The sequence below is a fragment of the Chanodichthys erythropterus genome, chromosome 23, assembly GCF_024489055.1.
Source record: "Chanodichthys erythropterus isolate Z2021 chromosome 23, ASM2448905v1, whole genome shotgun sequence".
In the NCBI taxonomy this organism is placed as follows: Eukaryota; Metazoa; Chordata; class Actinopteri; order Cypriniformes; family Xenocyprididae; genus Chanodichthys; species Chanodichthys erythropterus.
The window spans coordinates 11,097,772-11,117,141 of record NC_090243.1 but is presented as its reverse complement, the minus strand read 5'-3'; the positions used below and the strand labels follow the sequence as shown (position 1 = coordinate 11,117,141).

Below are 19,370 nucleotides of genomic sequence, written 5' to 3'. Positions count from 1 at the left end.
CATTAATATTAGTAGTACTAGACTGTAACAAATGTAGTTTTTCATTGCTGTCCAAAAATTGCATTCACTGTGCTGTTCACTTGCATTTTTATGCATTTCAAAGTGCCGTTATCTTACATTTCCATATGTATTCTGACTGCTTACAGCATTCTCGCTTGATGTACAGAATTCACAGAATGTTTTGCACATTGTCAGCTTTGCAAAATGGCCCTCAAAAAGTAATCATTAATGTTTATTTCACACAAATAACCCACCTAAAACCCTATTATACAACTAACCCTTAAAATAAACATTGTAATCAAACTTTCAGATAATTGTCAGTTTGTTTCACAAATCTAGCTCTTATAAAAATAATCTTGTGAAACAGACTCTCATCCGAACATTTGTGTTTATGCAGATTATATGACTGTTTCTGGGTAATCCTCCATTAATTTGATCTGTGATAATTTTATATATAAAAAAAAAAAACATGGCTCCAAATATATGTACAGTACCGTTCAAAAGATTGAGGTTTTTATTAATATCAAAAGGTGATGTTAACATTATTTAATGGACTATGCTCTAACATGAACAAATGAAGAGTTCGGTTCCAAAACGCAATAACTCCATTTTGATTAATTTGAGTAAAAAGAAATTTTCTTTACCAAGAAAGTGGCAAGATGAAAACCACTATTTTCTGTTTCAGACTTTCGCATCTTTTGTTTATAAAAACATAAAAAATTCAAATCTACATTTTGATTTTATTATAAAAACGTATTATTTTTTTCCCCCAAAATGCAATTAATCCATCAATATAAAAGTTATTTTTCATATTGAAAATAAACAACAAATTAAGTTGATTCACATATATGACAGAGTCTAAACTTTGCCAATATTTATCTTATATACAGACATTTTACTAAAAATACATTCAGCCATCGCTCCTGAAATGAATTCAACGGGTCGGCTTGTTAATGTTATAAATTATTTGTTATTAAAGAGTATCTGGCGCCACCGCATGGTTAAATAAACACAATTGCCGAGTACATTGGTATTAAAAACAGCTTTTTAAAAAGTCTTCAATGTTTACAGTGGGTGGAATGGAGCTCTGTGATTGGTTGAGAGCGGATATATCGCGTTCTGCAGAAAAAGGAGACTGGCGTTTGTCGCGTTTTGGAAAAAAAGGGAGAAAACATGACAGAATAACACTACGGATATCGCATTTCACGCAAAATTAATAAATTACTTTTCAATACCGACCAGATACAATTCTGATTTTGGCGGAAACTACATTTTTTTGAAAATGACGTTTATCGCGCTTTGGAACCAAACTCTTCAAATATCAACAAAGGTTCTTGAATGCTGTAAAAAAATTTGTTCATTTTTACTTCATGTTATTTAATGCATTACTTAATATTAAAGGATTAGTTCACTTTAAAATGAAAATTACCCAAGCTTTGGAACCCATTGGTCCCGTTTACTGTCATTATAAAGCTTGGATGCATCAGGATATTTATTAATATAACTCTGTGTTCATCAGAAAGAAGAAAGTCCTATACATCTATGATGGCTTGAGGGTTAGTAAAGCTTGGCTAATTTTCATTTTAAAGTGAACTAATCCTTTAACAAATGAGACCTAATTGTAAAGTGTTACCATCTTTTTTCTAAATCTAAAAGTCTTTACTGTAATTTTAAAACTATTTACAGTCTTTTTAAACTATTTAATGCATCCTTGTGAAATTAAGGTATAAAAGAAAATACTTCCCTCAAACTTTTGAATAGTAGTGTAACATTTTACATTATAGAATTTCACAAAACAATTTCATACAAAACATGGCAAATGAAACTGATCAGTAAAAACTCAGAAACAGTAAAAAGTCAGAAATGCTTTTAAGAAGTCATAAAAAATATCTACATCATTCAAATCTGCTTCAGAGTTCAAAATAAATGTGATTTATTTCTCTTATAATAGAAAAAAATCATCCTTTTCCTTGTCTGATGTGAATGTTGCTGCATTAGTAAATGTGGATCAGCTGATTAGAACAGTCACAGCCCCACTTGGGACCCCTCATTATTCAAGTCTTGAGGAGTCAACAGCCTGCTCATTTCCTGTCCCTTTGATGCCAAACAAATTTAAATATTGATTACAAAACCTAACTACCAGAATCAAACTAAAATGAAACCGAAAACATATAAGTGATATAAATAACTGTAAATAAGTTGAACTGAATTCCATTGTCAGCAGTTTCATGTTTTGGCTTCAAGGCATCATTGCTTTACAATACATTATGATTTATGAAAACTTTTTGGCATTTAATTATTATTATTCTCTGTGTATTGGTAAACAGTACGATGAAGACATTTCATGTGATGGGTGCTTGCAGCCAATTTCACATAACATGCCAAGGAAACTGCGTACTTAAAATGAATGATTTTCTTATTTAAACCTGGAAATATACTGGCAAGGCTAGGAGAATTATTCTTGGACTGTTTTCAATTGCTAAGCAGTTTTAAATGTTACACAACATCTGTTAAAATAGACGAGAGTGCTAAAACAGAACTTCAGAGCTTACATATAAATATTTATTAAAATGTATTTCATGTAGACTATTGCATTTTAATTTTAAAGGGGTCATATGATACATTTTTAACACTTTTTCCCTGAGGTCTATTATTAATGGTAGTCAAGGTTTCTTACACCTCAGTGTTTTTTTTTTTTTTTACATTTTGAGGATTATCATAAAACAAATCCAGCTGAAATGAGCTGCGTGAACTGACTGATGCAACAAGGGGCTATTGATTATTGACAATATTGCAGTATTTATTATAAATGATTTATCTGTGCACATCATTATTTATTTTTTTAATTCACATACCCTTGTAATCTTTAATTAAAATAACTTCGGTGACATCTGTTCTCTGATGACGTTTACTGGCATGAGGGCGGGACAACCTGTCACTCACGTGAGAGCGACCAATAGCAAACTATCCAATGATTTAATCAAATTGCAATGGACATTGCATGGAATTTCTTGGTCGAGAAGTAGATTCACTTAGATAGATGTAAATAAATAGATCACAAATACTACAACTTGAATTTCATGGCGACTTTAAACAGGCAACAATATAAATTAATCATTGATGTGTAAATCAGGACATGTGTTAAATATATTTATCAGAATTACTTCAGAATAGGGGTGTAACGGTACATGTATTCGTCCCGAACCGTCACGATACGGACATCACGTTTGTCTATCGATGATTACAGTCAGTCACAAGCTAAAACTCCAATCCAGAAGGGGGCGAGTGCGGTAATGCAACACTGCTTGTTAACTGCCACAACTGTAAAAAGCACAGAAGAAGAAGAACAGATTATCTATGGATATCCATAGATATGCTTACTTGTAATCTCTCAACCAGTGTTTCAACCATGGAAAGACATCAATAAAAGCTTGAGAATAATATCTCACATAGCATTACATTTACCTCAGGTAAGTCATTTAGTGTCCACAGCATGTTAGTTCACTGGAGAAATTAACTTTAGAGGGGGGTATTTCACTAAATACGTATATGCACTATATTTACTTTACCTGTTAGTAATGTCTTATTTAGTCAGGGTGTACGCCCCCAAAATTTGCATATGCCAGCCCATGATCGAGGCATTACACAAGCATTAACGTCTAGATCTGTGCACAGCTGAATCATCAGACTAGGTAAGCAAGCAAGAACAATAACGAAAAATGGCAGATGGAGCAATAATAACTGACATGATCCATGATAACATGATATTTTTAGTGATATTTGTAAATTGTCTTTCTAAATGTTTCGTTAGCATGTTGCTAATGTACTGTTAAATGTGGTTAAAGTTACCATTGTTTCTTACTGTATTCACGGCGACAAGAGCCGTCACTATTTTCATTTTTAAACACTTGCAGTCTGTATAATTCATAAACACAACTTCATTCTTTATAAATCTCTCCAACAGTGTAGCATTAGCCGTTAGCCATGGAGCATAGCCTCAAATTCATTCAGAATCAAATGTAAACAATATAACAGTATACAATACTCACATGCATGACGAACACTTTGTAAAGATCCATTTGAGGGTTATATTAGCTGTGTAAACTTTGTTTATGCTGTTCAAGGCAAGCGCGAGCTCCGTGGGCGTGGAGCACGAGAATTAAAAGGGCCAGTAGCCCTGAATCTGCGCATTTATAATGATGCCCCAAAATAGGCAGTTAAAAAAATGAATAAAAAAAAATCTATGGGGTATTTTGAGCTGAAACTTCACAGACACATTCAGGGGACACCTTAGACTTATATTACATCTTTTAAAAAAAAGTTCTAGGGCACCTTTAAATAAATTTGTCATGAAATCAAGTTATGACAGTAACTGTGTAAATGATTATATTTCAAAAATGAATTGGAGTAGAAAAATAATTGAAAAATAATTTTATAATCAGATTTAGGAGTGAATGCAACCTGCCTTATGTGCAATTTACATGTTTTTATTTTTATTTTTGAGTGTTGATTATTATATCTAAATTCAAATAGCAAATGAATTTAATAGTTTGGGCTCTGTTGTTAATTGTAACCTTCAATATTATAGTAATGTGCAAGAAAGGGCTCTGCATATATAGATTAAAGCATTAGCTGAGATAGATATTTTTATCCTTAAATGAAGTTGAATTTATTTAAAGAGTGAAATACAACTTATTCAATAAACCACTGTTAAATTAAAAAGAAGAAAAAAGAAGCAATTTTCTCCCGCTGTTGTACCAAACCCATAACGAACTGTAACTTCAATACCGAGGTACGTAACCGTCATGTTTGTGTACCGTTACACCCCTACTTCAGAATGTTCAATATTTAACAGATGCTGTTTTTGGATTAAGGAGGAAGTTATAAAACTGTATTACTGTATTTCAAAAGATCAAGGAAAATGATATGACCCCTTTAAATTTCAGCAACATATAGGCTTATCCCTTAACAAACTGGGCTTCATGAGCTTACTGTACTTGTACATGTCCACATGATGAGCAGGCTTACAAGAAGAGTAAGAAAAGTATCACATCTGTGCTACACTTGTTGTCCAACCACACGAAGGAACTGGTAGCGAACGTGTCCTTGTTAAAGTAAAATATCAGAAACAAACAGGCTCATCAGTTTCACCTCACCAAAATCTGCGAGCACATTTACATCCAGGATTGAAGAAACATCAAATACATTATCAAATTAGATCCATGTGCGTGTTTCCTACTTGTAGTGTCATCCCTTTCTCCAGCTGTTCACTTTCAATATCCATTCTTTGTTTTTTTCCCCCCCAGAAAGGTCATGTATGCAACATGACATGATTGTCAGTGAGGGGCGTGTCCTAGTTCCAGATTCCAAGACACACCCACTTATCAACTCTCTTTTCTTTTTACGCAATCCGTGACCTCTGTCACCTCCGATTCCATTGTATTAGTGCTGGTTTGGCCTGACTGTATGAGCTCAACCATTGTAATAGGCCACAAGAGAGACAACAGGTCTGTTGGTGCCCTGACCCACAGCAGGAGAGGGTTTCTCACACTCTGAGGAACTTTTCTGCCCTCCGCTGTTTGGGGCACAGATAGTAGGATGGCCAGCCGAGGCCACCGCGAAGGTCACATTATGGCCATTGGCGCGTCGCACTGTCCTGAGAGTTTTGGTGACTTTGGAGGAGTTTTTAAAGCTGGAGCCTCTCTCTGGGGTGGTGCACATGACGAGTGCATGGAAACATCTGCAAAACTGACAAACAAAGACAGATTGAGAGCAGGGATTACTTTTATAATCCTTAAAGGGATAACACACACAAAAAAAGAACATTTTTGTCATTTTCTACTCACCTTCGTTTCGTTCCCAACCTAGGATTTTCTTTCTTCTGTGGAAACACAAAAGAAGATATTTTGGAAAATGTCGATACACTGAAAGTCCATGGAGTCCAATGTTGTTTTGGACCCAAATGACTTTCATTGTATGGGAAAAACACTAAAGTTTTCTTCAATTTATCTTTTTTTGTGCTCCACAGAAGAAAGAATGTCAAATAGGTTTGAAACAACACAAGTTTCCTCTTTAATAAGAGATGCACATTATCAGTCAAAAGACAAACAATGCCTGAATGTACACTTGATTGCACAGCTCAGCTCATTTCTCCCTTTCTCTGCTGGATTTGCAACTGTACAGACAGCAGGAATAATAAATACCAGCCAAACGTGGGAATCATCAGCCCTGGAACAATAGCTGAAGCTATGTCTCCTCTAATGTGGACAGACTTGTTTGCAAATTGAAAGCTCTCTGTGCACAAAATTCATTAACAGAGGCAGGACCTCTCAGCAGGAGTGTAGGCAGAGATTTGTCTGCGAGTGATGGAGATGCCTGTTTGAAGGTGCCAATCCCTCGCTGAGCATCTGTGTATATACCTCTACATTCCCCGCATGCGGATCACACACTCAGAGGAAACAGCTTGCGGGCTTTGACCATCAGGTCGCCACAGATGGAAGCAAAGTGGGCTGATTTAAGCTGAGAAAAAAAACATTAACTCACAGCGCAGTGGATACTCAGAAAAACTCAAAGGAATGTATTATGATCCAAAGCTAGCACTGTGTTCTTACACAGCACTTTTCTTTATAGATAAAGGTTTATTGTACAGTAATTAATCATAACTGTCTGCAAAGGTCTCAGAGGAGAAAAACAAATTTTCCAAGAGGAGACGTTTTGTCAATATGTGTGAGAGATTTACCACATTCTAAGAAAACAACCTTCACCAATAAACTGACAAATTCAGCCAAAACTTTGAAGAGAGTTTTATGAATACTAAAATGTAGAGATGTAAGCATTGGTCACAAAGGTTCAGCAATTCCATTTCTCTAACAGAAACACTTATTTTAACCTTAAACAATGACAAAGCAATGTATTTTGCTCCAAGCAAACCCATTTTGCTGAATAAAATGAGTAAATGTTTGTGTGGCCATGGCTCTATACCACCTTCTGATTGCAAAAAGATTTCATGCAAGTGTTGAGTAGATGAATGGCTAGTCATGAATTGTTCCCTCAGCAGGAGAGTGTAACTAATCCGCCCTTTAAAATCCTCTATGTTTCTGGAACAGTGGCTTTTGAAAAACATTGAAAACTTGAGATTCAGAAATCGAATTTCAACCTGGAAATAAACAAAGTTTGACAAATACAGAAATATTATGACACAAAATGAACACAAACACACATATATATACACATACACATATACATATATGTTATTGTAAAATTTCAATTATTTTAAATACATTTTTGTGACCTAGAAACACTTAAGTACATCTTTCTGGTAAAATAAACCTTCACACTAGTTTGGTCACAGTTTAGATTAGGGTCCAACTGACTTTTAACTATGACTTTTGCCTCAAAAAACTCCTAATTATTGCTTATTTATAGTCAGTAAGGTAGTTGTTAAGTTTAGGATTTAGATTTTGGTAATGCAGAATAAGACATTCATATGTGCTTTATAAGTAGTACTAATAAACAGCCAATATCTTAGTATGCTTATAAGCAATTAGGTAATAGTGAGAATTGGACCCTAAACTAAAGTGTTACCAAAAAGATTTGTAGCATGCATTAACAATAGAAGCATTTGAAGTAAATATTAGTGAAACAGTAAAAATGTTATTTAAAAAAACTGTTCCAATGATTTTTCAGCAGTTTAAAGTATCATAATCCACAAAACACAGAGCGAGATTTCACCCCTTGAGAAAACGTAGTGTACTTAGTATACTTCCATGTTCACTGTATACTTATAGTCTACTACATTTCCTCAGAAGATGCCAAACACTGCAGAACCATCACGTGTTGTCAGTTTAGTCGCTTAGTATAGTATTATATGCCTGAAACATTGCTGTAGTGAAACATAAATATTCAGTTATCGGTGCCTTTGAAATAGAGCGACAACAAAAGAGATAGTGAAAGACAGACCACTGCAGGGGTTTAGATTGGGGTCAAGGGGTCACGGTTAATGGCAGACTGCAGATACACTCTTTTCCCAAGACATCTAACTTCACTGAGCCTGTTAATGGCCATTCAGTGTTCTGTTAGCACTGATGGGAAGCAATCATGCATGACCACGGCACTCACTGATAGTCCTCCCAAAATGCTCTCCATGCCTCCACAATAAATCCACAACTAGTCCAGACATACATGTCCTTAATGTTTCTACAGACATGGATGACCTATAATGTAATGAATCTGAGAATTGATCATGTTGCTGTCAGCCGTCGCAGGTGTGCAGCTCTGTAAGCTTTTTTTGGGGGGAGCGAGCAAGTGAGGAATGTGATGAGTCTAAGGTGGGAGGAACGAGTCTATAAATGGATTCAGATCCGCACACTCATTACAGGGGCTGGCAGGAGGTCTGGTGAACCCTGCAGAGATGAAGAAGGTGGCACAGAAAGTGGGTTTGCATCTGGACATGCTGTAAGACAGTTATCTGGCTGGGTCTTTCAACCGGAATCAGATTTAGTGCATATGGCACACTGATTTTACATGGCCGTTAACTGAATTTACAAGGATTATGACATTAGTTTTGTTGATTAGTCTGTGTAATTTTGTTTATAAGTAAAGCAATGTTCCTGGTTTGAAACAAATTAAACTCTATTGCCAGTATTTGTGGCACAATTTTTATTACAAGAGACTCATCCCATAGTTATATCAAGGCATCTACAATGGAAGTTCATGGGGCTGTTAGATTGGATGGATCTTCACGTCAGAAATATCAAATATATTAGATCCGACCTGGACGTCGAATCCCTGCCAGAAGATATCAGTCTTCTATCAGCCTGAGAGTTCAGACTTCGTCTGAATGTCTCAATGCTCAGACTTCATCTGACCAGTACAAATCTGACAAGTGTTATTATACTGAAGAAGAGGGGAAAAAATATCTTTGCAAACTCCTAAAAGTCTGAACTTGACTTAAGCAGTTGGGGTTTAGGGAAGCTTTCTCACCTCTGGCGGATAATGAACAATAATTTCAGCATATACTCATGCTGGATAAGTGCATGTTCTTTTGGCAGGGGTAGCCGGGTACAATCTGGATCAAAGAGGAGTGCTGGGTAGCAGACTTTTGAGCAGATGATGGTCTGGAAAGGAGATGATTAGCTCTCTGAGGGGTGCTGAGAAGCTTGGGGGAGAAGGACAGAACTTCCTCGCCAATTATGCTACACCTGTTTACAGGTGGTCCGGAATAACTGATCCCAGTGCTTGGATGTACATGCCTGTCTCTCTGGAAAGCTCTTACTTCGAAAGTGGGCAATTTTGTTTGTCTGATTGTTTCTCACATAGTGTGCAAAAATAGGTCTATTTGCAGTCACTTTTCACTTTTACAGCAAAAAATGAATAAAATAAAAATAATTTACTTATATTTTTTGTCTTGATTTGCAGTAAAACATCATTATCCTAAAAAAGATACTCTTACCGGACAAGAAAAATTGAATTAGACAATCAGATTTGTTATATATACATATAGTATACATAAATATATAGTCTTAAATTATTATTTTTTTTCATGAAACTCTAGAGGGCACAGGCTGATAGGTCCTTGACATGCAATCTGCAAGCAATCACATCATTACCACATGGTACAAGCTGATTGGCCTCTGCTGATCCTGCAGCCAATGAGATTGCTTGCTCAGCATTTAAATAGTCTGGTTCACTGTTTGCTGTAAGCTAGTGCTTCAATGAGCTATTAGAGTTCCTCTGAAACCTTCAACCTCCCCCAGCTTCACCTGTCTAGATCTGCTACTACGGGATCTATGCATGTCTATTTATGCAGCAGCAGCAGCAGCAGCATATCTTACATGCTCACAGCAGAGTGTCCGTGTATCTTTTAGTAGCATACTTGCTATGCAGCAGCAACAGTATAGCAGATCTAGTACGCCAAGACCAAATACATTAATATCGCCCTATTTAATAACATGCTAAAACTACTGAACTAACTATTGTCATGACTGAAATAAAACAACATCAATGTGATCTGCACACTACAAATCAAAAATCTGCCAATGTGGTAAGAAAAATAAACTTAATTCAAGTTATTTCCATTTATAATATAAGGGTTTTCTTTTCAATAAAATATATTGTGTTTTAAGGATGCTTTAAGGAAGTTTTCACTGGAAATCAAGACATAAATACTCAAAAGAATGACTTTTTTTGCAGTGAATTTTTCATATGCTTGTGACCTTATTGCCAGTTAATGAACAAGGGAGATTTTCAGCGTACTGATGCTTTCCCTAAGCACACATTGTGCTCTTAATAAGGGAGAGAATGTGCAATGTGCCAGAAAATTCTTTTCGTCCCAGGAACGAGGAAACAGTAAATGCAATTACCACACAGCATGACAGCTCCTGAACCTGGCGGTATAACAGTACAGTTATTTACTCACTGGTTCAGGGACTTCGCAGCTCTCTCACACTCCAAAACTCCCTCCTTTTTTCCATACTCTTCCATTTTTTGCTGTCTTTCAATCTCCGCTGGTCAAATCGACACATGCCGAGTAGATACTTGAATCTGTACAGCACTTTAAGTCTTCAACTCGCCTCAACTCACAGTTTCCATGGTTACGGGCTGGGAGGAATTGAAGACTGAAAATGACATACAGGTGACTGGTGTCTCCGATGACAGTCAAAGTTAGTTTCTCCAAGTCTTCATCTCCGGTCTTATCACAAGCAATTGTTTGGAGCAGAAGCTTAAACCCATACAGAAGAGATTTTACAAAGCCTGTTCATATATACACGACTTCAGAAATAACAATAAAATTGTGCATCTTGTATCAGTTGATCATTTACAAGAATTGCTTTTTTGAATGAAAAGTTTCTTTGAAAACTTTCTACTGCTTTCGCTGAACATACTCAGATATAATTATTGATCAAACACAAACTAAAGCGCTGAAAGATTATATTCACTCAAATGGTTTGTGCATTCTTCCAAAGACTACAGCATACCTATTTGCCATTTCATTGTTTTGTCCATCCATAAACTAGAATGAAAATACAAATGGAATACAAACAAACCATCAAAGCTGCGTGGGATGGATTGAACAGTCTTACAGGAGAATGAACACTAAAATATGATCTAAAGAAGTAAATATCACTGGGAAAACAACAACAACCAATGGTTTACTTGAATATTGTAGTTTTTTGGTTTCAGGAAAACAAGTAATTCATCTCAAAACTACGGAAGAGGATTAGGGCCAAGCAATAATAAAAAAATAAAACCATCTCGAGATTAAAGTTGTTAAATTTCGAGAAAAAAATAGTTAAATTTCGAGAAAAAAGTCGAGATAAAATGTTGAGAATAAACTTGTTAAATTACGAGGAAAAAAACGCGTTAAATTTCGGGAAAAAAGTCAAGATAAAATGTTGAGAATAAAGTCATTAAATTCTGAGAAAAAAGTAGTTAAATTACTAGAACAAATTCGTTAAATTACGAATTTGTTCTCATAATTTAACAACTTTTTTCTCGTAATTGAATGACTTTATTCTCATAATTTAATGAGTTTATTCTCAACATTTTATCTCGACTTTTTTCTCGAAATTTAACGACATTTTTCTCATAATTTAACTAATTTGTTCTCGAAATTTAACTAGATTTTTCTCGAAATTTAACAACTTTAATCTTTAATCTCTATTTTTTTATCATTGCTTGGCCCTAATCCTCTTCCATACAAAACAGCTTTTTTATTACAACATGTTTAGATTTTCTGACAAAATTCGCAGGTTGGTTGGATTAATGCATTTTTACTTCAAATACAATGATAAAATTGAATAAATGGTTTTGTGATTCAGCATTTTCCCTCTTTCTAGCATGCAACGGAGCTGGAATAATCAATATAGTTGCATTGTTTAGCCCATTGCCAGTTTAATTCACATGATTGTTGTTGGCTGTATCATGTTTCATGCATGTCATGAGCATCCACATGGTTTTTCAATAATTTAAAGAGAAAGTTCACCCAAAAATGAAAATTCTGTCATTATGTACTCACTCTCAGGTTGTTCCAAACCTGTATAAATTTCTTATGGAAGTCAATATTGCCCCAGAACTGTTCAGTTCCTCACATTCTTCAAAATATCTTCCTTTGTGTTCAACAGAACAAAGAAATGTATACAGGTTTGGAACAACCTGAGGGTGAACTATCCCTTTAAGCCAAGCACTTTGCTCTCCACAACATGTACATTACATAAAGAAATGTACAGTACATGAGAACATAACAACAATTTAAAACCATGTAAATAAAGGGAAAAGTCAACATAGAACTCTTTTCAAATTCACCCAAAAATATAAATTCTGTCAACATACCCTCATGCCATTGCAAACCCGACTTTCTTTCTTCTGTGCAACTCAAAAGAAGATATTTTGAAGAATGTTGGTAATGTTGGCATTGTGTAATGACACTGGGGTGAGTAAATGACAGAATCATCTCATTATTGGGTGAACTATCCTTTTAAGAAATCTCTCTATATAATTTAAATTTGTGGAAACATGACATTTTAAGTTCATCCAGTTCTCATAAAATAAGCAGATAACTTCAACTAATTAAAAACTGTTGCCTTCAGCTTTTGCCCTCAGATCAATCTTTTACAATGCAGAGTAAGAGAGGAAAAAGATGAGCAGAAAGAGAGATTAAAGGTTATTAGCAGAATATAATTCAAAACCAGTAAAAGAAAAAAGCTGAATACTTGTTCAGTCTCCTTGTCCTTTTCTTCTCCCCAATGAAAAACTGACCCTGAGAACCTGATTTTTAATATTACAGTTTAATGAAATCTTCAAATGGTACAGTTTAAATCATGTGGTCTTTTGTATGACAGCCTTGTAATTTTTCAATACATAACCCATAAAAGGTTATAATTTAATCTATAATGACTTGACTAGAGAAACTGAGTGGATTTTTATTTTTATGGAGCTTCGGATATGGATACGTTCTGCCTACATCATGTGTGACCTTTCCAGCGTGATTAAGTAATGTGTGGTGCATCGCAGAACAGTGCAAGATGAGCATTTGTGGTTAAAAAGTACATACATTTTTATTTATTTATTTTCTTTCAGAAAATGACCAATCGTTTCACTAGATAAGACCCTTATTCGTTGGCTGGGATTGTGTAGGGTGATTTAAAGCTGCATTAATTTGGACCTTCAATCCGTTGTACCCGAGTGAAGTGGTGTGAATGCTTACATAGTTATAAATATGGTTATCTTCATAGTTATCATTCTTGGTGTGAACGGGTCTCTAGTCATTGTGAAATGTTTAGCATTAAAGTGTGTTTTCTTTCTTTGCAATGACATTCATCCATTTTTAAGCGTTCGAATACGTATACGTGCTGAACTTGTAATAGTCATGTTCATATCATAGCCATCCAATGAAGAGCTAACAAAAATAGCAGCCATGCACATGGACTGATCAGTAGCTATTCTGTTACCCACCTGTTTGTTCATGAAGATGTAGATGATGGGGTTTATGACGGTGCTGGTCTTTGCTAACAGGGAAGGAACAATGCTGGCTGCAGGTGTGACCAGCCCTGGCCGCCCAAATGTGGCTAGCAGGGCCATAATCCCGTAGGGCAGCCAACACAGCAGGTAACACGCCACCATGGTGACCACCATGAAGAGCACACGCTGCTCCCGTTTACGACTGACCGCTGTATTGATCCGGCTCACCTTTGTTATTGTGATAATGGAAGAGGAGAAAGGAGACAAAGAAAAAAAAAGAGATGTGAGGAACATGACATTACACTGGGCAGCTGTGTCATTGCTTTTAAAGCAAAGTGATAAAACTGTATATGCAGACATTCACAGATTAGATGAACGTTATGTAGCTTCAGGCCAGCTTGGCAGAAATGGATACAGCCATGAATCGATCACTGTGGTCTGTAATAGACCTTTAAACACAACAATGGGAACAGAAGGCCCATTACACATTGTAGAATTGCCTGCGGAGCATGATGCACCATTTTCTCAGTGTCGTAGCACTTTGTCTGACAGCTGCTAAGTGCTATTTTGGTGTAGGTGCCCAAGAGCTGAGATTTGCTACTTTGGTTGAACTTTAGTCCCTGAAGTTTGGTGCAGTGGTGCTATGCACTGCCATTCACTCTCAGACCGCAATGTGGATGTGGAGTAAAGTCATTTTCTTTATCAGTACTTTTGTCTTTACTTCCAGTAAAATATTTAAATACAGATACATTTACTTACATTAATACTTTTATTCAGCGAGGAAGCATTAAATTGATCTAAAGTGAAAATAAAGACAAAACTTTCTATTCATCAAAGAATCCTGAAAAAAGAATCCACAAAAAAATTAAAAGGTTAGTTCACACAAAAATTAAATATCTGTCATTAATTACTCACCCTCATGTTGTTCCATGCCCATAAGACCTTTGTTCATCTTTGGAACACAAATTAAGATATTTGTGATGAAATCCAAAAGGTTTTTTTTATCCTCCATAGAAAGCAATGAAATTACCACATCAAAGGTCCAGAAAAGTAGTAAAAACATTGTTATAATATGTCAATGGTTCAACCTTAATGTTATGAAGTGATGAGAATACTTTTTGAGAATACAAAAAAAAAAATTTCAACTTTATTCAACAAATTCGTCTATGCTATTAATGAAGCAGCGCTTCCAGGTTCTACGTCAGAACGCTCAGGTTTGGCAGATGCTGTTCACGTGAGCAGCACGACGGATACATGCGATGCTGACACATGAGCCGGCCAATACCGAGTCGACGTTCTGAAGTAAATGGAAGCGCTGAACTGCATCAATTTCATACGAAACTGACGGGAGAGACGAATTTGTTGAATGAAGTCGTTATTTTATTTTGTTTTTGTGCACAAAAGTATTCTCGTCACTTCATACATTAAGTTTAGTCACATTTTTTATTTTAACAATGTTTTTACTACTTTTCTGGACCTTGAATGTGGTAATTTCGTTTCTTTCTATTGAAGATTAAAAAAAAAAACCCTCTTGGATTTCATCAAAAATATCTTAATTTGTGTTCCGAAGATGAACAAAGATCTTACAGGTTTAGAACGCCATGAGGGTGAGTAATAAATTCCAAAAATGTAATTCTTGGGTGAACTAACCCTTTAAGCAGCACAACTGTTTCCATGCATATTGGAATGATTTTTGAAGGATCATGTGATTGAAGACTGCCTGAAAATTCAACTTTGCCATCAGATGTATGAATTAAATTTTAAAATATCGTTAGCCTCATAGCATAATTGTCCAGATCATATTTCAAAGGCAGATATCACAATATGGCCAAAAAATGACTTAGGCAATTATGCTATGAGGCTAACGATATATTATAATATAAACCAGTTATTTTAGATTGTAGTAATATTCCACAATTTTACTGTATTTTAATAAATACTGTACATGCAGTCTTCTTAAATATGAGACTTCTTACAAAAACATACAAAATCTTACCAACCCCACATTTCTTAACAGCAGTGTATGTAAATTATAAACATGTTTAGCAATAATTTATGTGATCAACCTTTGACATGGGATCTTCAAACTACAAATGCCACACTCTAAAAAATGCTAAATTTTTAACCCAATAGTTGGGTTTGTTTATATTTGACCCATATTTGTGTTAAAACAACCCAGCACTTTTAAGGGTGCACATATGAACTGGTTAATGATAGACATCATGCAACCCAATTCTAAAGACTCGACTCCTAAATACAAATTTATTACATATTTAGGTCCCACTTTATATTAAGTGGCCTTAACTACTATGTACTTGCATCAAAAAATAAGTACAGTGTACTTACTGGGTTCTTATTGAATTGCAAAACACTTTTGCTATTATTGAGGTGGGATACGGGTAAGGTTAGGGACAGGTTTGGTGGTATGGGTAGGTTTAAGGGTAGGGGTAAGGTGTAAGGGATGGGTCAACAGTGTAATTATAAATGTAATTACATGCAGGTGTTTTTTTAAAATATAAGTACAATGTAAAAACATGGATGTACACAATAAGTGCATTGTATCAAATGATTAATTTAAATGTAAGTACATAGTAGTTAAGGCCACTTAATATAAAGTGGGACCCATATTTAAATCAATGTAAATTATTTGAAATGAAATCCGTTTTTTTCTCTATACATGATATACATATTTAACATACAGTTTAGTCCAATGTAAAATGACTTATGTTGTTTTCTTATTATTATTATATAGATTTATGAAAAATGGGGAACAGAATATAAACTTTAATTCAAGATATAAAAAAAAAGTCTTAATTTCTTTCACAACTGCGCTTTAAACAAGTAAATTTATCTTGATTTAGGATGTTTACAAGAATGTTCTTTTACTGGAAAATAATGAACAAATACTCAATCTAACAAGTAAAACCGGTAGGAAAAAGAGAGAAAGTATGTACTGGCAAGTAGCCCTGTTAAAATGTGAAAAATTCACCTCTAATGCCACATTTCCTCACACATAACTTAATGATCAGAGTCATACAGCACTTTGAATTACATACTTTAAATTACAACGTGAACACATGTCTTCCTGATGGGCCTCTGGAATGTAATGTAATGGCCAGAGTAACATAATTGGGCTTTAACTAAGAGCTAATTAAGAGCAATGCAGTGGAACCAGTGCAGCCCTTTCTTCACAGGCAGTCATCACTAGGCACCCTTGATTCCACCATCCACCTTGAGTAGAAGCCGCAACTTGACAAATTATTACTTAGCAGAATGTCAGATCAATGTCAAGTTGCTAATAGGCTCCCCATTGAGTTGCGCCACAGTTTTTTGGCTTTTCGGGCTACATTAAAAAGTCCTATATGCACAGAAGGGCACCACACAGGGGTGCAGACTGTGAATAACACAGACTGTGAGGTGTGAAGGCTTATGGGGGTGTGAAGTCATGGTGGAGAACATCACTGGAGGCCACAGCCAGCGGCACATCTGCGGCCGATCTACCAATTAAGAACTAGAGAAGATGTGATGGCTGTTTGAGATGCGGCGCTGAGGTGGGTGGACAAAAAAAGGGCAGTTCATACCCCGCAAGTCATCCACAACTTCAACTCAACTGAAGTTTGATTGGCAGGTGGAAATTTCAGGGTCACATTAAATGCGGGATGCCAAGCAAACTAAAGACAGACAACCTCAGATGTGAATCACAATAAGTGACAGCGAGTTTGTAGTGTGTCTGTGTAGGTGTGTCCGCTTTCCGTAATCCTGTAATTACAGCACAACTCCCGATGAAGCATTATTGCTGGGGAATAACAATTATGAGCTGTTATTTAAAAGTGCTGAAATGCTAATTGGATTAAACAAATAAACTGTGAAATAGGGAAAATTAGTCTAAGTAGGACAGAAAATATGCTTTGGGAACATTACAATAATCACATGGAATGTGAAAGCAAAGGCTCAATCAACGCTCAAACCCTTATTAGCATACATAAATATTTTTTTTTTTTTAGCTCTCGAAAACAAGACATTGAGATTGAATAGATTAAAAACTAAAAAACACCAAAATCTGATGACATTCAGAGCTGTCAAACTTCTAAAATGTGCCTGGAGAGACAAACTGCAACCATCCACAATGTTGCATCATTAGAGCGGGCGAGTACATGTAAATCCAGGAGTGCGTTACGCACCTAACCCCGATGTTGTGGTGGTGTTGTGGTAATGAGGCTCTCCCCTCGGGGTGCGTGTGAGCCCTGCAGTCAGAAGGTGGCAAACCCAGCAGGATGGAGCGCTGTGAAGGAGATGCTAATGCGCGTGGCATATCCTGTGTCTGTCAGAGCGCGTTTGGTCAGGGAGAATCCCTCGGGTATGTGGGTAGGTGGACGTCAAACATTATGTAGCTGAGAAGATTCTTATAGCTGTGATCACAGCTGAGATCTGCGAAATAAACATTATTTCTGGAGATCTCACCGGGGTCTTCTTTGAACCTGATAAAAAAACAGTCTCCCTTAGAAAAAGAAATGTCTGTCAGCAGTCTGGGGAACATGAGTAAATCTTTCAGCTCTCCGGTGAACCTGATATTTTGCTGATTGAGTGGCTTTAATTCTAAAGGCTTAAGCAAGGTGGTGATACTCCTTAAAAGTTTTTTCTACACTTCTGAATGTTTAGCATATCCGTAAATGTGTTGTGAATGCGAGTTTGTTTGAGGTCTGTATTGAATGTAATGCAATAAAATGATAAAAATGGAAAGAAATTGGTTCTTGCTAGCTGCACAGAACCACTGACTCTTCACATTCTTATCCTTTGGAAGTGTTTACAAAGAAAATTTGCTTTTGGAGAGCAGAAAACAGCGACATGTACACAACACAAACCAGCTACGGTGTTTGAGGGGGGGGTCAAAGTAGACGTTGTTCTCGGGTGGCAAATTTGTTACATTGTTACGTTTGTAAATCATGGAAGTAAGAATGGAATTACTGACAAATCATTTCGGCAGTTCAGAATCGATTCTTTTTTTGGGAGACAACACTAACGCTAACAACCAGGGTAGTATGATTCATGAACAAACAACTCTTATGGGCTAGTGAACCAAAAACATAGGAATTTCACGAGTTGGTTCTTTCAATAAATAAAAAAAAAGTTAAAGTCCCACTTTGATCACCAAAGTGACATATTTAAACATTTTTTCCTGAGAAAAAAAAACTTCCTGCCTTAAAATGCTTGCTTCATTTAGTATACGCTGATCTACGAATATGCCAATTAGCCCCGCCTCCACTCACTCGCATGAGCTCAGAGATCCACTCAGTCAACTGAGAAACGCAGGTAAACGCTGCACAATGATATTGCTTTTTACAATGTCGGACACACATTAGCCTTTTGCTTGACTACATTATCAAAGAGCTGCTAATAATGTGTTGCTAATGTTACAAACCATGTTCCCATTAGTCATCAAACAGCTGCCATCTGAAAATCAGTATCCTTAGAAATGCTTTCAACAAGAATTTCAGAGAAGAAAGGCATATAGTTTATCATAACATCGTAGTATACATCATACACCGCTATATTGCTAAATCTACCTGATTTGTCATATCAACAGAGGAATATACTGGGATGTATACTCTTGAGACTCCACTGCATGAGAGCGGTCATGGTTAATGATATGCTAAAGCCCGTCGGTACGTTGACGTGATTGGTTACAAGGTAGATTGTGACGTCACAGACACCAGCGATTTCAAACTGCGGGTCTTTTTTTCACTGCAGTTTTAAACAGAAAATACTAAGCAATAATTAAGAATAAAAGGTTAAAAACAAATCTGATTTTAAAACACTAGGCATCAGATATTTGTGATAAGTTTGTACACCAGATGGCGCAATGCGACAAATGCAAATAGAACCCATTATAATCAGAGATGCTGTCTACACTG

At 36.0% G+C, this 19,370-nt stretch overlaps 1 protein-coding gene across 1 annotated transcript in view; it reads right to left on the bottom strand.

Annotated features, from left to right (window-relative positions):
• Nucleotides 1–5,472: 5,472 nt before the first annotated feature.
• Nucleotides 5,473–19,370, bottom strand: part of tmtopsb (teleost multiple tissue opsin b) — a 41,053-nt gene continuing 27,155 nt past the window's right edge. Inside the window, exons 3-4 of the mRNA XM_067377737.1 lie at nt 13,453–13,686; nt 5,473–5,748 (exon numbers count right to left, since the gene is read on the bottom strand). Coding sequence (XP_067233838.1) covers nt 5,473–5,748; nt 13,453–13,686 — 510 coding nt within the window. The remainder of the gene's footprint in view (nt 5,749–13,452; nt 13,687–19,370) is intronic.